The sequence below is a fragment of the Anastrepha ludens genome, chromosome 4 (assembly GCF_028408465.1).
Source record: "Anastrepha ludens isolate Willacy chromosome 4, idAnaLude1.1, whole genome shotgun sequence".
Lineage (NCBI taxonomy): Eukaryota > Metazoa > Arthropoda > Insecta > Diptera > Tephritidae > Anastrepha > Anastrepha ludens.
The window spans coordinates 128,629,711-128,655,529 of record NC_071500.1 but is presented as its reverse complement, the minus strand read 5'-3'; the positions used below and the strand labels follow the sequence as shown (position 1 = coordinate 128,655,529).

General features: G+C 35.9%; 2 protein-coding genes across 5 annotated transcripts in view; one reads left to right on the top strand and one right to left on the bottom strand.

Moving 5' to 3' along the window:
• The window catches only part of LOC128861158 (uncharacterized), a 114,861-nt gene that overhangs the window by 60,901 nt on the left and 28,141 nt on the right, over window positions 1-25,819 (top strand). Inside the window, exon 5 of one of the 3 annotated variants that reach the window (XR_008454342.1) lies at window positions 307-419. The exons of the other annotated variants lie outside the window; for them this stretch is intronic. The gene's annotated coding sequence lies outside the window, so the exon portion shown is untranslated. The remainder of the gene's footprint in view (window positions 1-306; window positions 420-25,819) is intronic. 3 annotated transcript variants of the gene reach the window in all.
• Window positions 417-25,819, bottom strand: part of LOC128861159 (leucine-rich repeat-containing protein 15) — an 89,001-nt gene continuing 63,598 nt past the window's right edge. The window contains exon 6 of one of the 2 annotated variants that reach the window (XM_054099083.1): window positions 417-1,081. In XM_054099083.1, coding sequence (XP_053955058.1) covers window positions 679-1,081 — 403 coding nt within the window. In that variant the 3' untranslated portion in view covers window positions 417-678. The remainder of the gene's footprint in view (window positions 1,082-25,819) is intronic. The other variant, XM_054099085.1, reaches the window with a different exon arrangement.

The window sequence follows — 25,819 nt, the reverse complement described above, 5'->3', positions numbered from 1 at the left end:
ACTTTGTGTTTGTAATTTGGAATTTGTTTACTTTCTCTTTTCCGCATACATTTAAATAATTTAAAGCTCTGTTTGTACGTTCATATTTTTTTTATTTCACTAATAAATGTTAAAAAAGTTAAAGAGTTTGCTTTACCACATACTCCTATCAAAAAAATTCATAAAATCTCAAATGCGAAAAAATTAGGAACATTTTTTAACAGTATAAAGAGGTCTGTAGTGAAATTAGATAAAATAATTAATTTATACTATCAGAGTATTAAAAGAGTTTAAGTTCTGTAAATTTTTATTTTTGATTTCTTTCAGTTTCTACTGCCAAACTAAAAGGACAGAGAGTTTGCTTTACCACACACTCCTATCAGAAAAATTCATAAAATCTCATATGCGAAAAAATTAGGAACATTTTTAAGTATAAAGTGGTTTGTAGTCAAATTAGATATAATAATTAATTTAATATGTACTATCAGATTTTTATAAGTAAAATTTTACCTTGTTCAAATTTTTCACAATAATTTATTCAAAAATAATACCAACTTTTATGTTGTCTTTGCTCGCACATTGAATCAGTACAAAAAAATTGCGTGTAAGTAGTGTCCATTCATTGCCCTTCAGAATGAATTTCCTCGAACTTTGCGGTTCTTTAGGCACCAATATTAAACAAATTTATAGAGTAATTCCCTATTTTCGTCTGTTAACCACCTGCTCGGGAGTTTTTGGGGTAGTTGAATATATATGCTTCAAGTACAAATTGAAATATGTAGTGTAATTCATTGGAGTCTGAACACGATGTTTTCGAAGAGGCAGCCTTGGAGATAGCGATAACATACTAGCCCATTGTCCTTCACAAAGATCATCATATCGAAGTAGACCAACTTCGTGTCCTCCAAGATGACCCGGACCACGGCACATTGCCATTTCACCATCCCACAATTTGTGTGCGAACTCGCGTATCCATCTCGCTAAATATAAAACATGACAGTCGCAATGCCAGGGATTTTTGTCCAACTTTACTGCCATTAATTTTTTTAAGCCTCGTAATGCCCCATTTCGTAAATATTGCAGTTTATTAGAATCAATGCGTCTGGAAGAAAACATTTAAATTTTATTCATTTAAATATAGAGTTTCAGGCAATTAAAAACCACAAAATTAAGTTTTGACAATCACATGAACATTTAAAATCTATGGTGGATTCAAATGCTCCATATAGTCAAATCTCTTGAATTAAAAGCATAAAATTAACCCCCAAGGGTCACCTAGGTGCATGTCAAATATCCCGGGCAATTCCATTACAGCAAAATTAACGACTCTACAGTTCTCCCATCAAGAAAATGCATTTTTGTTTTTTCAATTAACTAAATAATAGGAATAATATTATAATTAATAATAATTAGAATAGAATAGAAAATAAATTTAAGTATTCTAATTCACAATAATTAGAATTAATAACATTACTTAGAAAAAGAATTAACAACATATAAATGTATCAGCAGACAGAGTAGACGTGTTTTTGAGTATTTGCAGTTTAATCCGGATTTTTATTTAATCCACTGAGTGTTAGTTTGCTAAAAAACTACGTAAATCCTTTAAAACGGTTCTTTTGTCCGGGTAAATCAAAATCATAATAAAGTTTAATACAACTACTTGAAATACTGTGAAAAAACCGTGTTGTTTCACCAGTTAAATTGTTTGATTTTACTAACATGCCAAAAATGTCAACACGAACAACGGCCTTGAACAAATTGTCACCATCCCCGCAAACGCCTTCAGTACAAAGTAATGCTGAAAACAGTGAACACCGTAAACGCAATCCCGACTCAGCTGTTCCGAACAAACTAATGAGAACCCTATGTATATGAAAAGTTCCTTCCTTCCGTATCGTAGATTTTATTTCACGAGTGTTAAAAAATCCCGTAATACCGACCCAGCTGATTGCTCTCTCACCACACAGTGTTGCCAAGCAGTACATTTCGAAATCATTTACAAAATAAGCTTAGAAAAATGATAATTTTTGTTAAAATAGCTTAAAAATACTGTTGAATAATATTAATTATAGATAAATGAACTATTTGCATTTGTTGGTTTTTGGCTTTGGCTTATTAAACAATGAATGGATGTGTGAAAAAGTGTGTAAGCAAAAATATCAATGGCTACATTGTGTAGATACACACAAGCCGATGTATTGTGTAAATATGTAATTAAAAGAACGCAGTTGTTCTCGGGGGTGAGTTTTTGTGCACGGTAAGGGACTGCGGTAAGGGATTCCGTGCGGTCTTCACTGTTTTCAGCATATCATCAGTTCTCTCTGTTCGTGGGCAAGTGTTTGCCCGACCCCAAACTGATGCTGTAATAGTAACTGAAAAAACGAGTATAAAGAGCATTGCAGCTGCTAATATGTAAAAACAAAACCATTTATTTAGACTGCGTTATGTACAATAATATTGTTAAAGTAATAAGTGGCAGCATTGTTTTAATTCAAGTTGACCATTCAAGTTTAATCCGCTGGTAACTCTGCCTCTAAACTATTACTCCGAAATACAACATTGTAAAACAGAAGAAAATCGATAAAATTCCTTGAAATATATATTACACACGCTAGAATTGAATTGCAGTCGAGTTTGAATTTGAAGGTTATTAACAATAAAAACGTAAAACACAACAGGTTATGGGTCAAGTACGTAAAAACGAGAGCAATTAATAATTCATTAGTCGAGTGTGATCAGGGCGTGGCTAGAAAAGTAATCTAAGCATTGACGAAGAAATGGATTTGGCGAAGCACATAAAGCCCTTAGCTGGTGAGTCAGACTGGCCTATATGGAAAAGAAAAATGCGCGATATGCTAGACTACCACGAAGGAGCGTTGGAGGTTATCGATAATACATTAACTAAGCCAAGACCTTTGGGGGAAGGAGCTAGTGATAAAGATGCGCAGGAGCACAAAAGGAAGTGCGATTTCTACCGCAAGGCTAACAGCTATTCAAAATCAATGATTTCAAGTTCAGTAACAGACGCGGTATACGAGAAAATCATGGACAAGGAATCTGCGTACGAGGCGTGGGAAGCATTGAAACAGCAGTTCGAGGCATCGTCGAAGGATCAGCTGTTCAAGATTTGCACAGAATTTTTTGCATTTAGCTGGGCGCGTGGAGATGATGTAAGTACGCACGTCGCAAAGTTGAAAAGTTTGTGGAATGAGTTGAACATTGGGCTGAAGGCTCGAAACGAGAATGCATTACCTGATTTGCTTTTAGTTTGTAAAACGCTGCAGATTTTGCCGAGTGATTTTGACAATTTTCAATCTAGTTGGATGTTGCTATCCAAAGATGAAAGTAAAACTTTTGATGAATTAATATCTCAGTTGTGCATGTATGAAAGAAATTTCAGAAAGATTGTAGACACTAAAAAAGTCACCGACGAGGCTCTACTCGCAAAAACGTCCTTTGAAAAGAAGAAGTATAGCACTTGTGACTACTGTAAGAAAAAAGGACACTGGGTTAAAACATGTAAAAAGTGGATTACAGACGGACGACCACCGAAAAATAAGGCACAAGCCGATCCTCAGAGCAACGCATTGGATACGGATGTAGCTCTTGTTAGCATCAGTGAAGATATCGGCGCAACGGGGAGGAATTCTACAGGGTGGTGGATTGACAATGGAGCCACAAAGCATGTGACAAATTGTCCGGATCTATTCATCGAATTTGAGAAGTTTCAGAGTCCGTGTACCATAAAAGCTGCTGGTAAAGAAGCACTTCAAGCAGTCGGAAAAGGAACCATTGAAATTTTGTCTTTTACAAGGGAAAAAACATTAAAAATGATTTTGAAAGATGTTTGGTTTGTACCAAAAATTTCAAAGAATCTTTTTTCAGTCTTAGCAGCCCAAGACAGAAACAGCGACAGTCAATTCGGTTCCACAGCTACGAAGTGTTGGCTAGAGGTCAATGGAAGCACAGTGCTTTGCGGAAATCGCGAAGTGTGTGGAACTTTGTACAAGGCAGCTATTGAACCAGTTATACATGAGAAAGAAGAGAGGATCAACGTAGCTGAAGCAGATTCTTCTACGCTGCAGCTGTACCACGAGCGGTGGGGTCATCAGGACAAGCGGCACGTAAGCGAGCTACTGAAGAGGGAACTGGGAGTCAACGTGAAGATGGTAAGAGACATATGTGAGCCCTGTGTTTTTGGTAAAGCACATCGCCTACCATTCGGCACTAGAGTAAAGGCAACGAAACCAGGAGAACTTGTTTCAACAGACGTTGTAGGCCCATTTTGCGAATCCTTTAGTAAAAAACGATTTCTAGTTGTGTTCAAAGATAGCTACACAAAGTTTCGTTATGGCTTCGTAATTAAGCATAAATCAGATGTTAAAGTTATGTTAAAACAGTTTTTAGCACATGCAAAGACACTTGGGCACAGCATTGAAGAGCTACTCAGTGACAATGGAGGAGAGTTCGATTGTGAAGAAGTCAAGGGCATCCTAGCAGAAAACGGAATCACGCAGAGACTGACAGCGCCGTACACGCCTGAGCAAAATGGCGGCAGTGAGCGTGAAAACCGTACTATCGTCGAGATGGCGAGAACTTTCAAGTACTCAAATTCTGAGATTGTTTTTCCGAATTCAATATGGGCAGAATTGGTGACGTCAGCAATTTATATTCTCAACAGAACGGGAAAATCGTCTGCAGACGGTGTTAGTCCTTATGAACTGTGGATGAACAAGAAACCAAGGCTGAAGCACTTGCGCATTATCGGATCTTCCTGCTGTGCTCACATTCCAGTTGAGAAGAGAAAGAAGATGGACAAGAAAGCAGTGAGAGGATTCCTTGTAGGATACGACCAGGACGAGCGATACAGAATTTACGTTCAGGAAGAACACAAGGTAATTTTGTCAAGAGACTTCCAATTTGAAGAGAAGCCAAAAGAATGTGAAGAAGAAGTCAAACTACCAATGAGAGATGTCGAGAACGATGGTTAGGACTACATTGAAGAAAGAAGAAGTTCATCATTGAAGACTAAGCAGACATGTGGCTCTGAAGAAGATCTGAGTAGCGAAGAAGAGTATGAAACTGGAAATGAGTCCGATTCAGAAGAAGAAGAAAGCTCAAAATTACCAGCAGAAAGAAAATTGAGAGATAGGTCAACGATTTCGAAACCGAAACAGCTCAAAGATTATGTTTTCACAATAGAGCAGTTTGCCAACATCACTGAAGATCCTGAAACATTTGAAGATGCTTTGCAAAGTGTGGACAAAAATGAGTGGAAAAAGGCCATGGAACAGGAAATCGCCTCTTTAAATGAGAATCAGACCTGGGTCATGTCAGAACTTCCTTCAGGTGCAAAGGCGATTCCATGCAAGTGGGTTTTTCGTTTGAAAAAGAATCCTGACGGCACAATCAACAAGTACAAAGCAAGACTCGTGGTCAAGAGATTCAGTCAACGACATGGCATAGTCTACAGCGAAACTTTTAGTCCGGTTGCAAAATTAGGAACGATTCGATCAATTTTGAGCATTTCAGCAAACGAGCATATGTTTTTAAAACAGTTTGACGTCTCTACAGCGTTTTTATATGGAGAACTTGAAGAAACTGTTTTTATGGAACAGCCCCAAGGATACGGAGATGGAACCAACCAAGTCTGTAAGCTCAAAAGAAGCCTTTATGGTCTGAAGCAAGCACCAAGATGTTGGAACAAGCGTATTGGGAGATTCCTGAAAAAACTACAATAGGATTTCAGGTTAGGTTCAGAGAAAGAGGGCAATAAACTCATACTTGTTATTTATGTGGATGACGGCTTAGTTGCAGCTACAGATCCACGAAATCTGGAGTTTTTCATAAAAGAGTTGGAATCGGAATTTAAAATTACTTCAAAGAGAGCTGACTACTTTTTAGGATTAGAAATTCAACAAGAGGAAAACTTCATTAAAATCTGTCAATATTCTTATGCAAGAAAAATTTTAGAGAAGTTTAATTTTTCAGAATGCAAGCCGATCTCAACTCCAATTCTCAAAAACTCAGAAACTTTGGGACCAGGGAAAGATGATCATAAGTCAGAGAAGTTTCCCTACCGACAGGCAGTCGGAAATCTAATGTATCTCATGCTTGGTTCAAGACCTGATCTGGCATACAGCGTAGGCTTTGTATCCAGATCCCTGGAGAACCCCTCCTCTGAAGATATCGTCCGAGGCAAGACAATTTTTCGATACATAGCAGGAACTTTAGATTTGGGCCTAGTTTATCAACGAAACAAGGAAAGAGGTATTCTGGAAGTTTACAGCGATGCAGATTTTGGAGGATGTTTGAGAACAGGTCGTTCAACTTCTGGAGTCATCGTCAAATACCCAGGAGGAGCAATTTCCTGGCTAAGTCAACGGCAGACAGGGGTAGCGAGCTCCACGACGGAAGCAGAAATTATAGCAGCAAGCAAGGCAGCCAAAGAAGCCATTTGGTTAAGTCGACTTTTTCGTGCAATCGTAAAACTAAAACATGTCCCTATTGTTCAAGTTGACAACAATGCAGCGGTGAGACTTGCACAGAATCCAGAGTTCCACCGCAGAACGAAGCATATAGCAATGAAACACTTTTTCATCCGGGATAAAATTTCCAAAGGGCGACTGGGAATTGAACGAGTTTCCACGGATCCAAAACACAGCTGATATTATGACGAAGCCGCTACCAAGAACCCGTTTGAAGATTCTTTGTATAAAAATGGGACTATCGTAGATATATGTATTTATGATGTATTGTATATTAAGATTTTTTTTTTTTGCTGCTTTCATTATTAATATTATTTTATGACTTAAGATTCAACTTTAATTAACAAGGGAAAGTGTTAAAGTAATAAGTGGCAGCATTGTTTTAATTCAAGTTGACTATTCAAGTTTAATCCGCTGGTAACTCTGCCTCTAAACTATTACTCCGAAATACAACATTGTAAAACAGAAGAAAATCGATAAAATTCCTTGAAATATATATTACACACGCTAGAATTGAATTGCAGTCGAGTTTGAATTTGAAGGTTATTAACAATAAAAACGTAAAACACAACAAATATTATTAATGCTATGTCTGCGTTGAGTTTATTCTCATATTTGACATTTATGTTTTTCTAATTCTTTGCTTTGCATTGTAATCATTTTTATTTTAGTCCCATTTCTATTTCTTTCATCTCATTTGTACTTTACATATTCTTGGCAATGTAATCTTTTTTATTTTGATCTCATTTCTATTTATCTCATTATCCCCTTGCTTTATTTAAATTCCTCCACCTTGCGTATCCTCCAAACTATAAACTGTCAATGTGTAATGAAATAGCAAAACAAGTAGACAAAGAACATGCAAGAGGAATGCTTAAACTCATTTCTAATCGCTACAATGGGTTTAATGTCTGTCAGTTGAAAGCGCGAAGTTTGAATGCTGAAAAATTTACTACATATCTAAATTTTGTTTTTCATAATTTGTGCATTGACTTGATATGTATTACAGAGACATGGTTTAAAGAGTACATACATATATTGATAGTAATGTATGGGTATATTCAATAACGCATTATAATGCGCAACGTACTTTTGCAGTGTTGGAAATGCGTTCAGAAATGCAAATATGGCAGTACTGCAAATGCTTCGCGTTCCAAAACGCCATTTTTGTATCAAACGTCGCGCATTATTTGCAGGAAAAATTTTAATACTGCCAATCAAATTTTAATACTTGTCACATTGGCAGTGCTGCCAGCGCTGCAATTACTGCGCATTTATAATGCGTTTCTGAATATACCCTATATTTTCTGTGCGGCACTATTATTAGATGCGATCGGACTACGAAGACTCGAGGAGGTGGCATTGCTTTATATTTTAAAAATAATTTTAAATGGAAAGAGATCTGCAGATCAGATCATTTTCAAGAAGTCGAATACATTTTTGTTGAATTTTATGATAATAATACCAAATGTTATGTTGCATGCATTTACAACCTTAGCAATAGAAATTACCTCTCAGTGATATTTGATAGATTAGCGGAATTCCACATCTCCTATGAACATATTATTGTGTGTGGAGATTTAAATGTAAACATTCTTTGTGATAGTTTTTCTTCCAGGAGTTTGAAGAAAGTTTCCAATCATTAGGAATTTCCCTAATCAATGAATATGCTACTCGCTTTGCTCCCCACTGAAAACCAAGTCGTTTGGATGTATTTTGCGTCAGTGTATAATATCTCCTTCTTCCGCCGAAGAAAGTTGTGTTTCAGAGTCTGTTTGATGATCGCTACTTTCTACGACGTTGTCCTTTAGTTCATCTTCATCTGCTTTATCTATTGAACCTTCCTCTTCGCTAGAAAGCTCATCTAACCATTTCGTCCAACAGCAGGATCTGTGCTATGTTTCAAACGAATTTTTGAAGTGAAAACTTCTTTAGAATCGTTGGGAGTGATTTGAGAAAAAGTGAAACGAAAAAAGCGACACTCTTGGCTACGAATATAACATATACACGTAGCGACGAACTAAATAACTTTTAGGCCAGCGCCGACAGCATGGCGCGATAGCCGAGCGGCTAGCAATGTGAGCTTCCGATCCAAAATCCTTGGTTCGAATCACAAGAAAAAAATTTTTTTTATACAGTTATTTTATTTTTTTATTTTATGATATGTTTATGAGGAGCTTTTGAAGTGAAAACTTCTTTAGAATCGTTGGGAGGGATTTGAGAAAAAGTGAAACGAAAAAAGCGACACTCTTGGCTACGAATATTACATATACACGTAGCGACGAACTAAATAACTTTTAGGCCAGCGCCGACAGCATAGCGCGATAGCCGAGCGGCTAGCAATGTGAGCTTCCGATCCAAAATCCTTGGTTCGAATCACAAGAAAAAAATTTTTTGTATACAGTTATTTTATTTTTTTATTTTATGATATGTTTATGAGGAGCTTTTTTTCATGGCAGAAATACACTCGGTGTTTTGCCATTGCCTGCTGAGGGGTGAGCGCTATTAGAAAAATAGTTTTCCTTAATTTTGGTGTTTTCACCGAGATTCGAACTGACGTTCTCTCTGTGAATTCAGAATAGTAGTTACGCACCAACCCATTCGGCTACGGCGTTTGTTTAATTTTACTGATGCAAAAATGAGGAAAAATATATGAATAAAGTTTGCTTACTGTTTACACATTTTCCAAAGGTGACGGAGAACCAAAAAAAAAAGTCGATTTTCAAACAAATACGAGTGCATATGTGTAATTGTGTTAGAGTTTCGGTCACACCCCAGCAAAACCTGCGTGCATATGTGTTTGTAACATTCAAAAAAATGTAATTGTGTTAGAGTTTCGGTTACGCAGGTTTTGCTGGGGACGCTCATAATAGCAACCGCGTGTGTATTTTTATATTCGTAAATATTTTAATTTTTAAATATTTACCGCAATTATGCCGAAAAATAATGCAGAAAAGTGTCGTGAATATCGACAGAAAAAAAAATCAATATATAGCATCACGGAATTCATTCACGAAAATTTAATAAAGTATACACCAGAAGTATCGCGGATACTTAGAAAAGATTACGATAAAGTTCCAATGATTTTAAGTGGCGATTTTAACGTAAATTTTGCATTGGACACAGCGGTTCCTTTAATTGACGTTCTCAATACAACATTCAATTTAAAAATGTGTAACAATCGCACTGAATCGACAACACGATCAAAAACCAAAGCATTTGTATCATATTTTAGCTATCATAAGCCACTCGTATCATTTGTTGAAATTGAAAACATTGAGGATGAATAATAATAAAATGAAGAAAATAAAATATGAACTTTATAGCAATATTATAATGAACCTATAATTATCTTGCTCCTAATGCTGCTTTCGTCTTATTCTCTCTCAGTTTGTTTTACGGAAGGTTTCACTTCTATCGCGTCTAACCGTTAGACTGGTGTTTTTTTTTTTGCATCAGACATTTCAATCTCTATATAAAAAAAAAATTCTACTTTCTGTACTGAAATATTTGTTTCAGTGAATAGTCTCTAATTATGAAAATACTAGTGTATGCAGCAGGAATCTGCATAAACCCCCATTTAGTTTAAGTTATAGAAAATACTTTTTATTATTCCTACAGGCATTCTTTCTTTGTTATACCTACAGGGATTCTTTATAAAATAACAGTAGAAACATCCGATCTCTGTAACCGTACCAAAAATAAGCATTTCATGTACATACAAATAATATTGTAGTAATATTTGTTTTTCTATCTGTATTTTTCGTTAAGCTAACAGTGCCTGCTTTGCAGATTTGATGCTATAAATAAGGTTGAGAAAATACATTGTACCCACTTCTACTTGGTGCGTGAACAAATCCACACATTGTTTTTAAATCGGAAAAAATAATTAACAGGATTAAGAAAACACGTAATTCCTAAGATTTATAAATAATTATATTTTTGGAATGATATAACTTACCTAGGTGTTCCAACAGACAAACTTTTAAATTGTGCACTCTGTAAAAAATGTTACGTAATTAGGCGCGTGGATTACAATTGTAGTCCTCTCGTATTTAACTTCAAATCTTGTGTCTACCCTTTTAATTTTGTACTAAATTAGTAGTTCTGCATATTATAGACAGCTATTGAAACAGGAATTGACATCTTCAAGCTAATTTTTAATTGTCTACTTGTTAAAGGTGGGTGGATAACATATGTAATCCACGCTCTTAATGGAGGGTTAAATGAGTCAAAGACGAAGGCGATTGCTATTTCTCATTCAAAGTATGACCTTATCTCTTTGCCGCTAATATTGCTTAATGAAGTAAATATTAACTTTGATGACATAGTATGTATATTGTATATTGTACGGCCTACTTACTGTCACGGCAAACTAAAATAAAACTTGTTAGATCACTAATTGTTCCTCATGTATCATACGCTGTATTAGTATATTGCAAGCTTGATAATAATTCGAAACATAAATTGCAAGTCGATTTAAATAATGATGAAGTATGACCATATATCTATCTACTCAAAACAGATTCTTGGTCATAACCTCCACTCGTATCTCAAAATACGCTCTCTTATGTTCTTGCAATAATTAATATACACACAAAAACCATTGTACCTGTATAAAAACATTAAACAATGCCAGTGCATCCGAGCATTGAATCTGATTGTTCCGACTTACACTTACTTGGAATCAGAACGCATGTTCTTTGTTAGTGCCATAAAACTATGGAATTCTATACCAACTACAATAAAGCTTATAAAACAAGCAAGGTGTTTTAAAACTGCAGTTTCTAACTACTTCTAACCTTGAATTCCCATTCCCTTCTCCCATTCGCGCCATCTTTTTCTCACTTACTATTCTAAGTTTTAGTCTATAATTTTAATAGTTAAAATAGTTTTAAAATTTAAGTAGCATTTTTATGTATGTATACCATCCTCGTATTCTAGAATTATAAGAAGATGTACTACCGCAAGAATTTGTCTTACTATGAACAAATCAAAACAAATAAATTGAAAATAATAATAGAACTAATAATAATTAGAATACTTAAAATTATATACTTACTACTAACATACTTATTTTAGTGAATCCCCCGTTCTTATATAGCTACAGTAGATTCTGTTTTTATGCGGTATATACGTTCCGCAAGAAACAGCATAAAAAAAGCTACCAGTTCTATAGTAAAACTATAGATACGTTTCAAAAGTCCTAAGAACCACATAAATCTGAAATAATCTACAATAATAAAATCGCATAAAAAAAGGGTACTAGTCCCATAAAAAGGGTACTAGTTATAACTATAGATACGTTCCATAGACCGCATTAATCTGAAATAATTAAATAAAATCGCATAAACAAAAAATTGTATTTTTGAAAATTATATCTTTATTTAAGAAACGTCAGAATCGAAAAATAATTTTACATCGTCAGAAATAGAATCAGACAATACCCACATGTTGCGTATTCGTTTAGGATTTGGCGTAAAATCACTTCCGTCACTTGAGGAAATGTACACGTCTGATCTGGATGGTGATGCAGGCGGTTCCGTACTTGTAGGGTTAGCATTTTTGTTATGTTTTGTTATGTTATGCTTGTTTATATGTACAATTCCCGATAGGTCGACATGCATTTTTTAATTAAAAAAAAAACTGCACTATTTCAAAACCGCATAAAAACAGAACCTACTGTATTTGGAAATTTTTAATTTCTTTACATTCAGTGGTTTGCTTGCTAAGTCAGTTGCTTGTGTCACTGCCAGACTTTCTCTCAAAATGAAATGCCATTTTATAATACGTTCACATATAAGTAGATCATCTAATAGGACTATGAATAAGTTCGTGCGGTTTTTTTTTCGAAATTTGAAACTTTATTGACGTAAAATGGTTACAAATTTAATATTCAAAATATTGTCCATCGCTTACTACTACTTTTTCCCATCTTTCTGGCAATTCACGGATTCCCTTTGTGAAAAATTCGGTCGGTTTTGCCGCAATCCACGAATCGATCCATTTTTTGACTTCATCGTAATTACGGAAGTGCTGGTCAGCCAGGCCATGTTGCATCGATCGGAAGAGATAGTAATCGGATGGCGCAAGGTCTGGACTATACGGCGGGAGGGGTAGGACATCCCATTTGAGCGTTTCTAAGTATGTTTTGACCACTTGTGCAACATGTGGCCGAGCATTGTCATGTTGCAAAATAACTTTGTCGTGTCTATCGGCGTATTGCGGCCGTTTTTCTCGCAGTGCTCGGCTCAAACGCATCAATTGTCGTCGGTAGACATCCCCCGTAATCGTTTCATTCGGTTTCAGTAGCTCATAATACACAACACCCAGCTGGTCCCACCAGATACACAGCATAACCTTCAGGCCATGAATATTCTGCGCCGACGTCGATGTTGAAGCATGGCCAGGGTATCCATACGTTGCCCGACGTTTTGGATTGTCGTAATGGACCCACTTTTCATCGCCAGTCACAATTCGATGCAAAAAACCCTTTCTTTTGTGCCGTTGAAGCAGTTGTTCGCATGCCATAAAACGGCGTTCAACGTCTCTTGGCTTCAATTCATACGGCACCCAATGGCCTACCTTTCGGATCATTCCCATGGCTTTTAAACGTTTGGAAATGGTTGATTGATCAACCCCCAAAGTTTTTGCAACCTCTTCTTGCGTTTGAGCCGGATCTTGATCGAGCAATTCCTCCAATTCGGTATCCATGAACTTTGGCGGCGCACCCTCGCGTTCTTCGTCTTCCAAGCCAAAATCACCACTTTTAAAGCGTGCAAACCACTTCTGGCACGTTCGCTCAGATAGAGCATGCTCACCATAAACTTCCACCAAGATACGATGACTTTCGGCTGCTTTTTTCTTCATATTAAAATAATGAAGAAGAATTCCCCGCAAAAACACATTATTTGGCACGAAATTCGACATTTTCAAGTGTGGTAAAAATATCGTTGTTTACGCTTCAAATAAAAAACGTATACTGACGTTTGTGCCTTACGACAGTAGCTCTCCAATGAATGTTTGGAAATGTGGATCGATGGAATAATAATCAAGTTACGCCATCTGTTGTAAAACCGCACGAACTTATTCATAGTCCTATTACTTTTTCGTGCTTAACTCCCAATCTTTAATTAAAAAGCGAGATTACCCATACAAAATTTCTCCCTCGAAATCTGAGATTATAAAAGAATCTTAGATTATTATCACACTTTTACAAATACAACCTTTTGTTACCGATAATTATTTTTACGAATGTAAAGAGAAACGTCAAAGTAAAAATTAAAGAAAATGGACGCCGGCAGGGAAAAAAGGGTTTGTAGGCATATTTTTGTTAAATATTATTAATTATGCAGTCATATTACATAAACAGCGTGTGTCCATAAACGCTTTGCCTTCTTATTACTTGTTATAAAATGTAATGTCAAATTTCACATGCCGTTTTGCTGGCATCATTTTTTGGAACCTCAGTAAACGTCGTTTACGGATTTCCGTCAACTGTTTATTACAAGCTACCAATTGCGTAATTAAATTAGCTATTCTCTATCCTTGTCCTTTCTTCATATCATTAATAATAATTAAGCAAACCGAAAACTCCAAAATATTCCACCCAAGCAATTTCTATCAAGAGAAACCTTTCAAAGCAGTCTTGACAGCCACATGTGAACGGGTAGATTAATTTTGTGGATTTATTGCTAATTAATGCATATCTGAACGTAAGGCGTTTTCCAAAAGGTATGTTTACAATGTAAAAGTCTCGCATCAATACTGTGTAAATACATTGCATCCGTAAAATATTAATACTTTGTAATGTTAAGGCATAACGCCCTGTTGACGTTTTGGAACATTTTATTTAATTTGAATATTAAAATATTAAATAAGATTGCATTATAATGATAAAAACAATTTCATTAAAATTTATCTTTCTTCGCCATTTCACACGGTGGCCGCCGTAGCCGAATAGGTTGGTGCGTGACTACCATTCGGAATTCAGAGAGGAACGTAAGTTCGAATCTCGGTGAAACACCAAAATGAAGTAAAAGTTTTTTCTTATAGCGGTCGCCCCTCTGCAGGCAATGGCAAACCTCCGAGTGTATTTCTGCCATGGAAAAGCTCCTCATAAAAAATATTTGCCGTTCGGAGTCGGCTTGAAACTATAGGTTCCTCCCATGATGGAAAGAATAATGAGATGGCGCCTATCGTGGTCCCGTTACTTAGCTCTCAGCGAATTTGACAACGAGTTACGTGATTTTAGCTCCAGTGTGGCCAGATACCATTTTCGTAACTTGATTTAGCATTTTTTTTGATATTTAGTGTGAGAGTTTTAGTTCTTTCTTCATGACATTTTTCTAGCCTGTTCTAATTAAAAGTAATGTTTATAATTTTGTAAAGTATAAATTTTTTTAAATTAGTTCAATAATGCACATAGTTTTATTTAGCTTTACTTTTTTTAACATCTGGTGGCATTGCCCGCGATTGCAGGTGTTGTTGGTGTTCTTCTGCTTTCGGCAGTCAAATCTCTCTCTCGCTACTGCAGTATTGCCTAACTTTGGTTATAAAAACGCACTAAAATTCCCATTCAAAGAAAATAACACAACAAATTTTTATTGAATCATTTAAAGAAGTTTGTATGCGTGACAAATTGTCTTTAGAATGTGCGTTTTTTTTAAATAAATGTGTTGTGCTTATGTACAATTTAATTTATAAGTTATTTTTGTCAAGCGAACGACTTCTTTGTTAAGAGAACGGCTTATTTGCTATATTTGAGGTTATGTAACTAGATAAGGTACTCTTTTTGTAAAAATGTCAGTATGGTTTCTTTAGTATTTTCTGGTATTTTGTTGCTTATTTTTACTATGAATACACCTCTTGATGCCCTATGTCCCACCTCTATGGTTTTAATCCGCATTCAGTAAATTCAAACGCCTTTTAAAACGTGTAAAAAGTTTTCAATCTTAAGAAGAGTTGAGAGAGGGACATTTAATATTCTTTCATAACCTTAAAAGGAGCAAAAAATTAAATTCACACTTTCAAAATATCAAATTTTATAAAAACCAACTAATTTTCATTAGCACTAAAATCTTCTCAGAGTGGCCTTTTTTAACCTTCTTTTGTATAGCAATACAGTTTTTTTTTACCTAAAGTTTCGGTAGCTTTAAATTAAAAGAAAAAGAAACAAACACGAAACTTCAAAATTTTCGCATTTTCGGTATAAAAAATCACTAAATTTATTGCGTAGAGCAAATGGTTGGCAATACTGCACAACTCAGCAAACGTGACGTCACGTTCTCTCTGATGGGCGCAATCTTCTTTCTATCATTCTTGGGTTCCTCCCTTTGTAGAACAACATCAACACGCACACCACAAATAGGAGGAGGAGCTCGGCCAAATACCCAAAAAGAGTGTACACACCAATTATATACAGGGTGAACGATATGAAGTGTTACCTATTCAAAACACCGTAACTTTTTTGTGTGAAATTAGCTTTTATTGATTTCAAATACAAAATTTTTCAAAAATGATTACAATTTTAATATATGTATATTCACTTTAGCTCGATATGACCACCTTTTGCTTTGACTATAGCCTTCAAACGGGCAAAAAATGAGTTGCATGCTGCACGAATGTGATATGGAGGTATTTTGGCTCTGGCTCATTCTCGTATAATCGCTTTTTTCAGTGCATCCATATTAGCATATTTTTTAGTCCTCCCCTTGCTCTCCAAAATGGACCAGATGGAATAGTCCATCGGATTTGCGTCTGGCGAATTCGAAAGCCAGTGTGTAGACGAAATGAAGTGTGGAACATGATTTTTGAACCATTCTTGGTTCATACGAACTTTATGAGACGGTGCCGAGTCCTGTTGGAACATTAATGGTCTGCGACGATTGGAGAGCGTCCATCAGCGGTCACTGCGGCCCAAACCATTACTTCCGATGGGAAATTGCTTCGAGTGGCCATACGTAGGCTCAAATTCTCGTATGAGCGTTCGGTCAAGTAAACACGATCGTTTTGAGTTTTTATGAACTGCTCAATTGGGAAATTTTTTTCTTCAGAAAACACAATGTTAGGAAATTCGCCACGTTCGTGCAAGCACAACAATTCCTTTGCTCTTTCGCACCGAACTTTTTTTGCTGGGGTGAAAGATCGTGTGCTTTTTGGAACTTGTAAACCTTGATCTTGAGCTCATTTTTCAATATGCGTCGAATGCTGTCTTGCGATATTTTCAGTTCTTTGGCCATTTTTCTTCCACTTCGACGTGGATTTCGTTCACGTGGGGCCTTCACTTTCCGAACCATTTCTGGCGTTGATGTGGTTTGTTTTTTGGTCCACCTCCATAGCGTCTCGCAATGCTACCAGTATCATTGCAACGTTTTATAGTGCGATACACAAACATTTTATTGACTTTGAGGTGACCGAGGTCACGAACAATGGCTGGTTGTGATTTTCCAGCCAAATATAACGCAGTCACACTATTACGTTTGAATTCCATAACAGAAAAAAAAATTCAATAAAACTGAGACGCAAAAGCTTTTGATGGCTTATAAACAATATATTGAACTGTCATTAGAACAATTTTGAGAACAATCATGTTTTGATTTAATTTAAAAAAAAAAAACATTATAAAACGACCTCTCACATTTTGGTATGTGCGTTTTAGTATATTTAAAACTAAACAAATTTGATGAAAATTTTTACTAATAATTTGAGTCGAAATTAATTCATAGCATACAAGTGTTTTGGTATATCGACATACATATGTATTTACATTTGAATATGCATTTATTTGTTCCTTTGGCAAACCAAATTTTTTTCAATTTACATTTTTTTACAGGGAATAATAATATACATACATTTGTATGTATGCATTTTCTAAATAGTATAAAACTTTAAAATAAACAAAGGAAAACTTCAAAGAAACGTATTGCATATATGGGACAACTAAGTTCAATTGCATCTTTATTAAAGATAGTGTTGCAGGCATATATGTGCACTGAAGCAACATGACCTACCTCACGAGCATCGCCTTATCATATTTCATGCAATATTTAGGGTGTAAATATTCGAATGATCGAATTCCTGCAAATGCTAAAACAACTTCTTCTGCATATGCATCGACGTGTGTGCATGTGCGTATATGCACACTTGATCCCTAACTATACCTATCTATATACATATATATCAATTGATCAAATCAATAAATTCTGTATACAAAACGCTTCATTACCAGGCACACAGGAAGATGGCATATGCAAATATAAATATGTGAATTGAATTCAAGCAAAACAATGCTTATTAATATACACATATGCATGTGCATACAACCGCACACACAGGGCACTCACTTTATTCGTTCAAAGCTAAAATTCTATGCCTAGCGACTACAAGAACAAAATGCTGTCATAGACGCAGGCGTAGCGGCCATCATTCTAGTTGCCATAGCGCTGAACAGTCGCGGCGGCGCCGAACAGCTTCAACTATTGTACTGTGCAACAAAAACTCATCATCAAAAAATTCATTGATAAATTCGAGCTCATAGTTCTAAGAGCAAGTACTTTCATTCATAAAACGAGCCGCCCATATGCCAATTTTCTCGACAATTCGAAAATAGACAATATTGGAATATTTCGCGTAGAATTATTTGCCAATATTTGATAAATCTTCAATTTTTGTCAAGTCGAGTGCCCGCGGCATCGTACATATGTATGCATCAATATATGTATGTAAATATGTCTTTCTAAATGCTCGACAGCCGCAGCTGCTGCGCGTCAAGTGCGCGCATGAGCATACAGTAAGTTGCAGAAAAAACAAGCAGCTTAAAAAAAAGGTCTGATTCGAACATTTTAATGCTAAGAGAAAATTTGGAAACAATTATTTTATGTTAACTGATAGTAGGCAAATAGGTAATTAGTAGATTACTTTACGTATGTAATTGAATTGATAAAAAGTGCACAAAACCTATGCATATATCTGCAAAGTTAGAAACTTACTCTGAAATCAGAGCATTTGTAGGTGCCTGTAAACATGTCAAGGTTACTGTAAGTTAAAGATTTTCGCGTGGAAATCTCTTTTTAAAAAAGATTGCGGAACGACCGCTCTTTATTGAGTTCAACTTAAAACTAAAATTACAAAATTTCTTAATCTAAAACCTAAACTTAAAATGCACCGAGCTACCTGTGGTGGCGTGCGCAATTTCGAGGAATCGCTGACTTGGGTTGCGCGAGCATTACATCCGGCCTAATTCAATTGGGGTGTTGCTGCCGTTGGCTTTTCTGCTGACAGTGCGTCTGGAATATTGTGGGAAGCGCTATGTAAGCGTTGTATATCCGCTGTACTCACGTTGCTGATCGGCGTGTGAAAAGTTAACATTTGCCATGTTAACACTTCCCCTCTTAAAAACGTTCGTCCTCGAGCGTTGTTAGAAATAGGGTAAGTTATTGAAACTTACATATCTTGATTGATCTTTTGGCAGATCTTTGAGTTGACCCAAGTTGAGGCTTGCTGGAGGCATCTGGTTGCTGTCTAAGCTTTGTGCGATGATTATTTTGTTTTGATTTTTCCTCCAAAATTTGAAAAATATTAGTGCTATGCAAGTAATAGCTGCAATTGATCCAAGTGAAAGTGAGCCAGTTGATATTGTTACTGTCTTTAGGAGATTTATTTTTCGGGTATTATTTATATGCAGTTCTTGCAGAGATTTTAGTGAAAGCAATTCAATCCGTTCGTTTTCGATTGGTGCTGGTTGGAGGACAGCTGGGATAGCTGGAGGAGGAATTGCCTCATAGTTGATGAATATTTGATTATTAACTTTCAATGTTGAGTTATGGAAGTTGATAACATGAGTTCCCGTGAAGTTCTGGGTTGTTGCGTCAGCATCTATTTTACCCAAAAAGCCATTAAGTAGTAAAATGCCTGATTTTATTTCTTCAATATGTGGAATATGGTGCCCGTTGCTTATGGTGCAAGTTGAATTAAAGCTATTAATTATTCTAGGTATACAATTACTATTAGTTATATTAACTATCTGCTTTTGTTTACAAATTTCAATTATCTTATAGTTATTACAATGAGTTTTTATTCCGTAAACTTGATTGTTTCCTTTTAATATTTCACTATATTCGACATTAATTATAGTGTTATTTGCCTTTATTACAGGTCTTATAATAATTTTTTGAAAATTTTCTTTAATTGTTAATGGTATTTTTACCATATAAAAAATTGTAAAATTTTTGCTAATAACATTAACTTCTGATATTTCTAATGCCTGTTCCGCATTTTTAAATGGAATTTCATCATCTTCAAATTTTGAAGTGCAATTTCAATTTCGTTCTTGTTTAACAATAATGAGTTTAATATGTCTCTCTTTGCCCATTGTACGGCATATTTAATATTTATTAATTCGTCTTTTATTAATCTAATTCTATTTTGTAAATTAATAATCATTTCATTTACTAAACTCATATCTTTCCGTATATTATTAAAAAGTTTATTCACAATTTGTGTAACGTTATTAATTTTTTCATTGAAAATTTCGTTTATAAGAACTTGTTTATCATTATTGCTGTTAAGCTGGTTTAGATTATTTGATATTGCTTCCAGATCCTCATGATCGGGGGATCCGGCTATAAATTTCCAGGCAGTACCTAGAATATTTATTGATCTTTTTTGTCGTAAGTTTGCTGGTTTAAGGGTATCAAGGATTTGGAGAGATTGGACTAATTCGTGCTTTAGGATAGGTAGTAAAATGCTATCCTTAGGAATGTCTGAAGAAATGTATTCGTAAATGTCCGTTAGAAATTGTTCGTATTTGTTAAGGTCGATTATATGTATTAGCCTAAAGGCTCCGTTTTGAATTTTTGCTGTCCCGTCATTGATTGTAACCAGTTGAGCAGTAGAGTAGTCATAAATGTCTATTGTTGCGGAGGTCGAAATAAAGAGAGTTCTGAAAAGAAGGTTAGACAGTTTTATTCTAGTTTTTTATATTGCTTTTGTGAATTATTTTTCCCGATTCTGTTACTATGGTTGAGTGTTTATTCTCCTTTACTATTTCTTTTTTGAATTTTGGGGTAATTTTTGTGCCTAGCCTTTTGTTTATTTGTACGTAGATAGTTTCGCCTGGATGATAAATTTTTATGGTTTCTCTTTTTTTGTTGTGGAAACAAAGGTCTTTTGCCTGTTTATTTTTTAATTCTAAGATGTTTGGGTCTGTGGAGACTCTTCTCCCGAAAAATATCTCTATTGGTTTCTTTTTTGTTGTTGAGTGGATGGTATAATTATATTCATAGACTGAGTTATCAAGGAGTTCAGCAAATGAAGTAAAATTCCGTTCTGCTTTTAGGCAGCGCATTATTTCTGTTAAGGTAGAATGAAATCGTTCTACTTGGCCATTAACTGAACTGGTATAAGGCGGTGTTTTAAAAATTTTGATGTTGAGAGTGTCTTCGAGCAGAAATTTTATAGTTGCAGAATTAAGGGAAGTTTCGTTGTCTATAACCACTGATTCGGGTACGCCAAATTGGAAAAGCAATTCTCGTAGAGGTTCTTTTACGTGTTCTATTGCTCTCGATTTAATTATCTTGGTTTGTGCATATTTTGAGAATTTGTCTATTGCTGTCAATACTATATTTCTGTCGGTGATGTAAATATCAATATGCAAAATCTGTCCAGGGTATTGCGGTATGGGCGTTTCGCCTAGTTCTGGTTTACTGGGGTGTCGGTCGTATTTATTTTCCTTGCATATCGAGCATTGCTGAATTACTGTTTTTATTTTTTTCGTCATTGATGGGAAGTAGTATTTTTCAAGGATTTGAGATTTATTTTCTCGGTGGTTTCTGTGTGCTCTTTTATGGGTTGTAATTACAATTTCTTCCTGTTCTTGTTCATTTGTAACGTCCTGTACTTGAAGTTGAGTAAATCGAATTTTATAGTTGCTAAAATGGATTGGGTATATTTCCTGAATTTTTCCCATAATGCGTTCTTCTGTCTTAATGCAATTAACTACGGATGGATTTAGATATCTCTTAAGGAGGCTTATTAGATTTGCTGAGTTGTAAACTGGTTCCTCTAAAATGTGTCTGTGATAAGTGGGAAATATTATTTTAAATTGATATGTAGAAGTTAACCCAGTGTTTAAAAATATTTGATTTTTGAAAACGTTTATCGGAGTTTCTACGTGCGGGATTAGATTATCGGATGAACTTTCGTCACTGTGTTGGGTTGTGGACAGAGCGTTTATTGGCTCGGTTATCGTTCTTGAAAGTGGTACCTGGTTTATAATGGAGTTCATGATTGTATTCCTCCAGGATAGCTTTCCAGCGTTTCATTTTTGCATTATTGTTTTTGTTGCTCAGTGCTTGTGTCAAGGGTTGGTGGTCCGTAAATATATTGACTTTGGCTGAGCCATAAAGGTAGTTTCTGAAATTGTTTAGTGCCCATATTATGGCGAGAAATTCTTTTTCGTTTGTCGCATAGGATTCTTCCGTCTTAGTAAGTGTTCTGGATATAAAAGCTATGGGTTTCTTATCTTGTGCGAGGACTGCACCGATGGCATAATTGGAAGCATCGGTTGTTAGATGAAATTCTTTACTAAAATCGGGGTATGCCAGTATAACGTCATCGGACATAAGAGAGTTCTTGACTTTGTTGAAGGCATCTTTTGCTTCGCTGTTCAATACAATATTTATCTTGGCTGATTTAGTTTTTGAAATACGTCCCTCTTCCCCTCTTAAGAGTGAAGTTAGAGGTTTAGTTAGCATGGCATAATCTTTTATGAAACGGCGATAATAGCCTGAAAGGCCTAGAAATGAACGGAGTTGTTTAATAGTTTTTGGATATGGAATCTTCGCTATTGCTTCCACCTTTGCAGGGTTTTTCGTTATCCCTTTGGATGAAATTATGAATCCCAGGAACTCTACTGAGTCTCTAAAGAAATGACATTTGTCCAGCTGTATTTTCATGTTAGCATCTTCAAGCGTCTTAAAAATTTGTTGTAAGTGGAGGGCATGCTCTAATTCGGATTTACTAAATACGACAATGTCGTCGATATAAACGTAACAAATTTTGCCAATGTGATGGCGAAGAATGTCATCAAGCGCGCGCTGAAAAATTGAAGGAGCGTTTTTGAGTCCAAATGGTAACCTCGTGAACTCGTATTTGCCGTTATTAATTGAGAAAGCGGTTTTCTCGATATCAGATTCTTTTAAAGGGATTTGATGAAATCCGCTTTTTAAATCTAGGACTGAGAAATATTGATTTTTCCCTAATTGGGACAGTACCTCATTAATTTGGGGTATTGGATAACGATCCGCTATGGTTATCGCATTGAGTTTGCGATAGTCGATTACTATTCTGTACTGTTTATTGCCTTGAGAGTCCGGTTTTTTTGCTACAACCCAAACGGGTGAATTATATGGTGACCTTGAAGGTCGAATAATGCCGTCGTCTAGCATTGTTCTAATTTGGGATTCTACCTCACCTTTTAATGCCATTGGGTAGGGGTAGTATCTTGTGTAAACTGGGGTATCTTTATTTGTCCTAATTTCGCCTATAACTTTCGTAGTGTAAGTAAGTTTGTCGTTAGGCTCTGCAAAGAGTTTAGAAAAGTTGTTCACTAAATTGTTGATTCTGCTTCGTTGGGTAGATGTCATATGATCTTCTGTAATGTTAATTGCGTTCGCTGAATTGGATTCAAGTTGCTTTATTATAATTTTGGTGTTACCCTTGATTGACATAAAATTGTCTTTGATGTGGATAACAGCTTCGAGAATTTTAAGGCTGTCGTTTCCAAGGATACCATGGAATGAACGTAGCGTTGGGAGAAGGAAAAATTTTAATTTTGACTCTGTATTAAAAAGCTTTAGGAAAGTATGTTCCTTTATTTCTATGTCCCCTGCTATTGATTTTGCGAAAAAGTTTGATTCATTTTTAATTGGATTAGGGACGATAGAAGGTTGAATATAGTTTTTCGTTGATCCCGTGTCAATTAGAAATTTCACTATTTTTCCACTCTCCAGCCTGCATTCAAAATAAGGCAGCGAAGAGTGAGTTAATCTAAAAAATGTATATCTGTTATGTCAGTCAGATCGTTGTCTTTTAGGTCATCGTACTGGTCTATATAATCATTTGTATGTTCTGCTATAGATTGCTCTTGACCATAATTTTGGTCGGAATCTATATGGAAATTCCTTTGCACTTTATTCGGAACCGGTGGGTTATCGATCGGAGGTCTTTTACCGAAAAAGTCGTTAGGGCGTGGTCTGTTCATGTAATTAACATGGCGTGTACGTAATGATGGATCTATGTCCGTTGGTTCCGGTCGTGGTTGAGGTTTCGGAAACGGAAACGGTTGCGGACGCGGTGTTAGATTGTTTGGTTGCTGAGGTATGTTGGGCTGATAATGCCGTTGAAATTGAAAATATGGTCTATGCGCTCTGTTGGGGATAGCCGGGTTTGGTAGCGACTGGGGAAAATATGCTAATTCAGGGTAGAACTCATTGTTGGACCTTCTTGGTGGAAGGGGTGGACGAAAGTTGTGAGGTTTCCTGTTCTGGTCACTGCCTTTCAATGCGTAGTAAGAACGAAAACTCTGGTTTTCCAACTTTAGGCATAAATGAAGAGCCTGTGGAAGATCAGCTGGTTCTCTCATTCCGAGGAGTCTTGGCAGATCGCTTCTAAGTCCTCGAATAAAGGTGTCAAGGGCCTCATCCCGATAGGTACGCGTGATTAGATGCATGGCTTCTTGACTAACTTCCATGCTTCCGATTTTGTTAAGGATAAGTGACAGGTGGGAATAGACGCGCTGATAAAACTCTTGGACCGTCAGGTTGCCCTGCACTAAGGAGGTCATTTGGTACTCAAGGGTACCGATGTCGCGTTTGTCCGCGTAATGCAAAGTGAGGCATCTGGAAATCGCTTTCCAGTCCAGAGGCGTGTTATACGATTCCAGGGCAATGCCGGCATTGCCCACAATCTTGTTACGTATGACGTTGAGGATTCCATAGTATTTAGGCGTTCCTTTTTGCGGTTCGTAGATCTGCAAAATGCGATCTACGCTCTTTTTCCAGGAGTTGAATTCCCCTGGGTTTCCCGAAAATTCACGCAAACATCTCACTACATCTGGAATTTTGTCTAACTCTGTTATATTGTTCGGTAGGCTAGAATCGATAGTCACGTCCGAAATGTCAGTAAAGTTCGCATTAGGGTTGAGGGCAGCTTGAACTATGTTTCGTCCCTCTTGTTTAAGTATGTTATTTACGACTCCTGCTATAACGTTCGTCAATTGCTCCATGTTGAATGCATTTGCATTCGAGGAGGAAGGAACAGGAGGTCTTACCAAGTTATTTGGATTAGACATGATAGTTTTTCTCTTTTTCCCTTGATTTTTTATAATTTATTTTTTATTTAAATTTTTGTGTTTTTATTTTTATTTATTTTTTTATTATTATTGATAAAGCTGGAGGGTCCCCCCGAAGGTGGTGAATCGCAGCTTTTGCGTGTAATTAGTTATACGGCTGGTATGTGGTTACTCCTTCTTGGAAGGAGGGCTTTCTTATCCTGGAGGGTCCCTGGTGTTGGGAATCGCAGAATTAAGCTATGTTATTAGGTTTAAATTTTATTAAGTTATTGGCTGTACGAGCCGTCCTTTATAAGCTTTATAATTATTATCTTTGTTTTACTCCTTCTAGGAAGGAGAGCTTTCTTATCCTGGAGGGTCCCTGGTGTTGGGAATCGCAGAATTAAGCAATATTATAGTTTTTTTTATTTTTTATTTTTATTTAGTTGTATTATTTTCTTAAACTTACAAAATTTTAGATTTTTTTTTCTAAATACAATTTCTCTTGATTTTTTCTTCACTTTTTGTTTAGTTGCGTTAATTTTCTTACAAAATTTCTCTTTTTAGAATTTTTTCCCTATATAAAGTTTCTCTTGATTTTTTCTTCACTTTTGTTGCGTTAATTTTCTTACAAAATTTCTCTTTTTAGAATTTTTCCCTTATATAAAATTTCTCTTGATTTTTTCTTCACTTTTTGTTTAACTACGTTAATTTTCTTACAAAATTTCTCTTTTTAGAATTTTTTTCTTATATAAAATTTCTCTTGATTTTTTCTTCACTTTTTGTTTAACTACATTGATTTTCTTAAACTTACAAACTATATTGAACTTAAAGACTTACACAAATAAATAGATCTCCATCCTGTGAGGTGACGGGCAGGACTTATCCGTTTTGTTCTGAGGGTTCTTCCCGCGATGACTCCGGGTCCTGTATCCGCACACGCTTTGTGTCCACCGACTGAAGCGTTCCTCCAGGTTGTGGCTGCCCAGTCGCCTACTGCTATTTTTGGTGCTGAAGT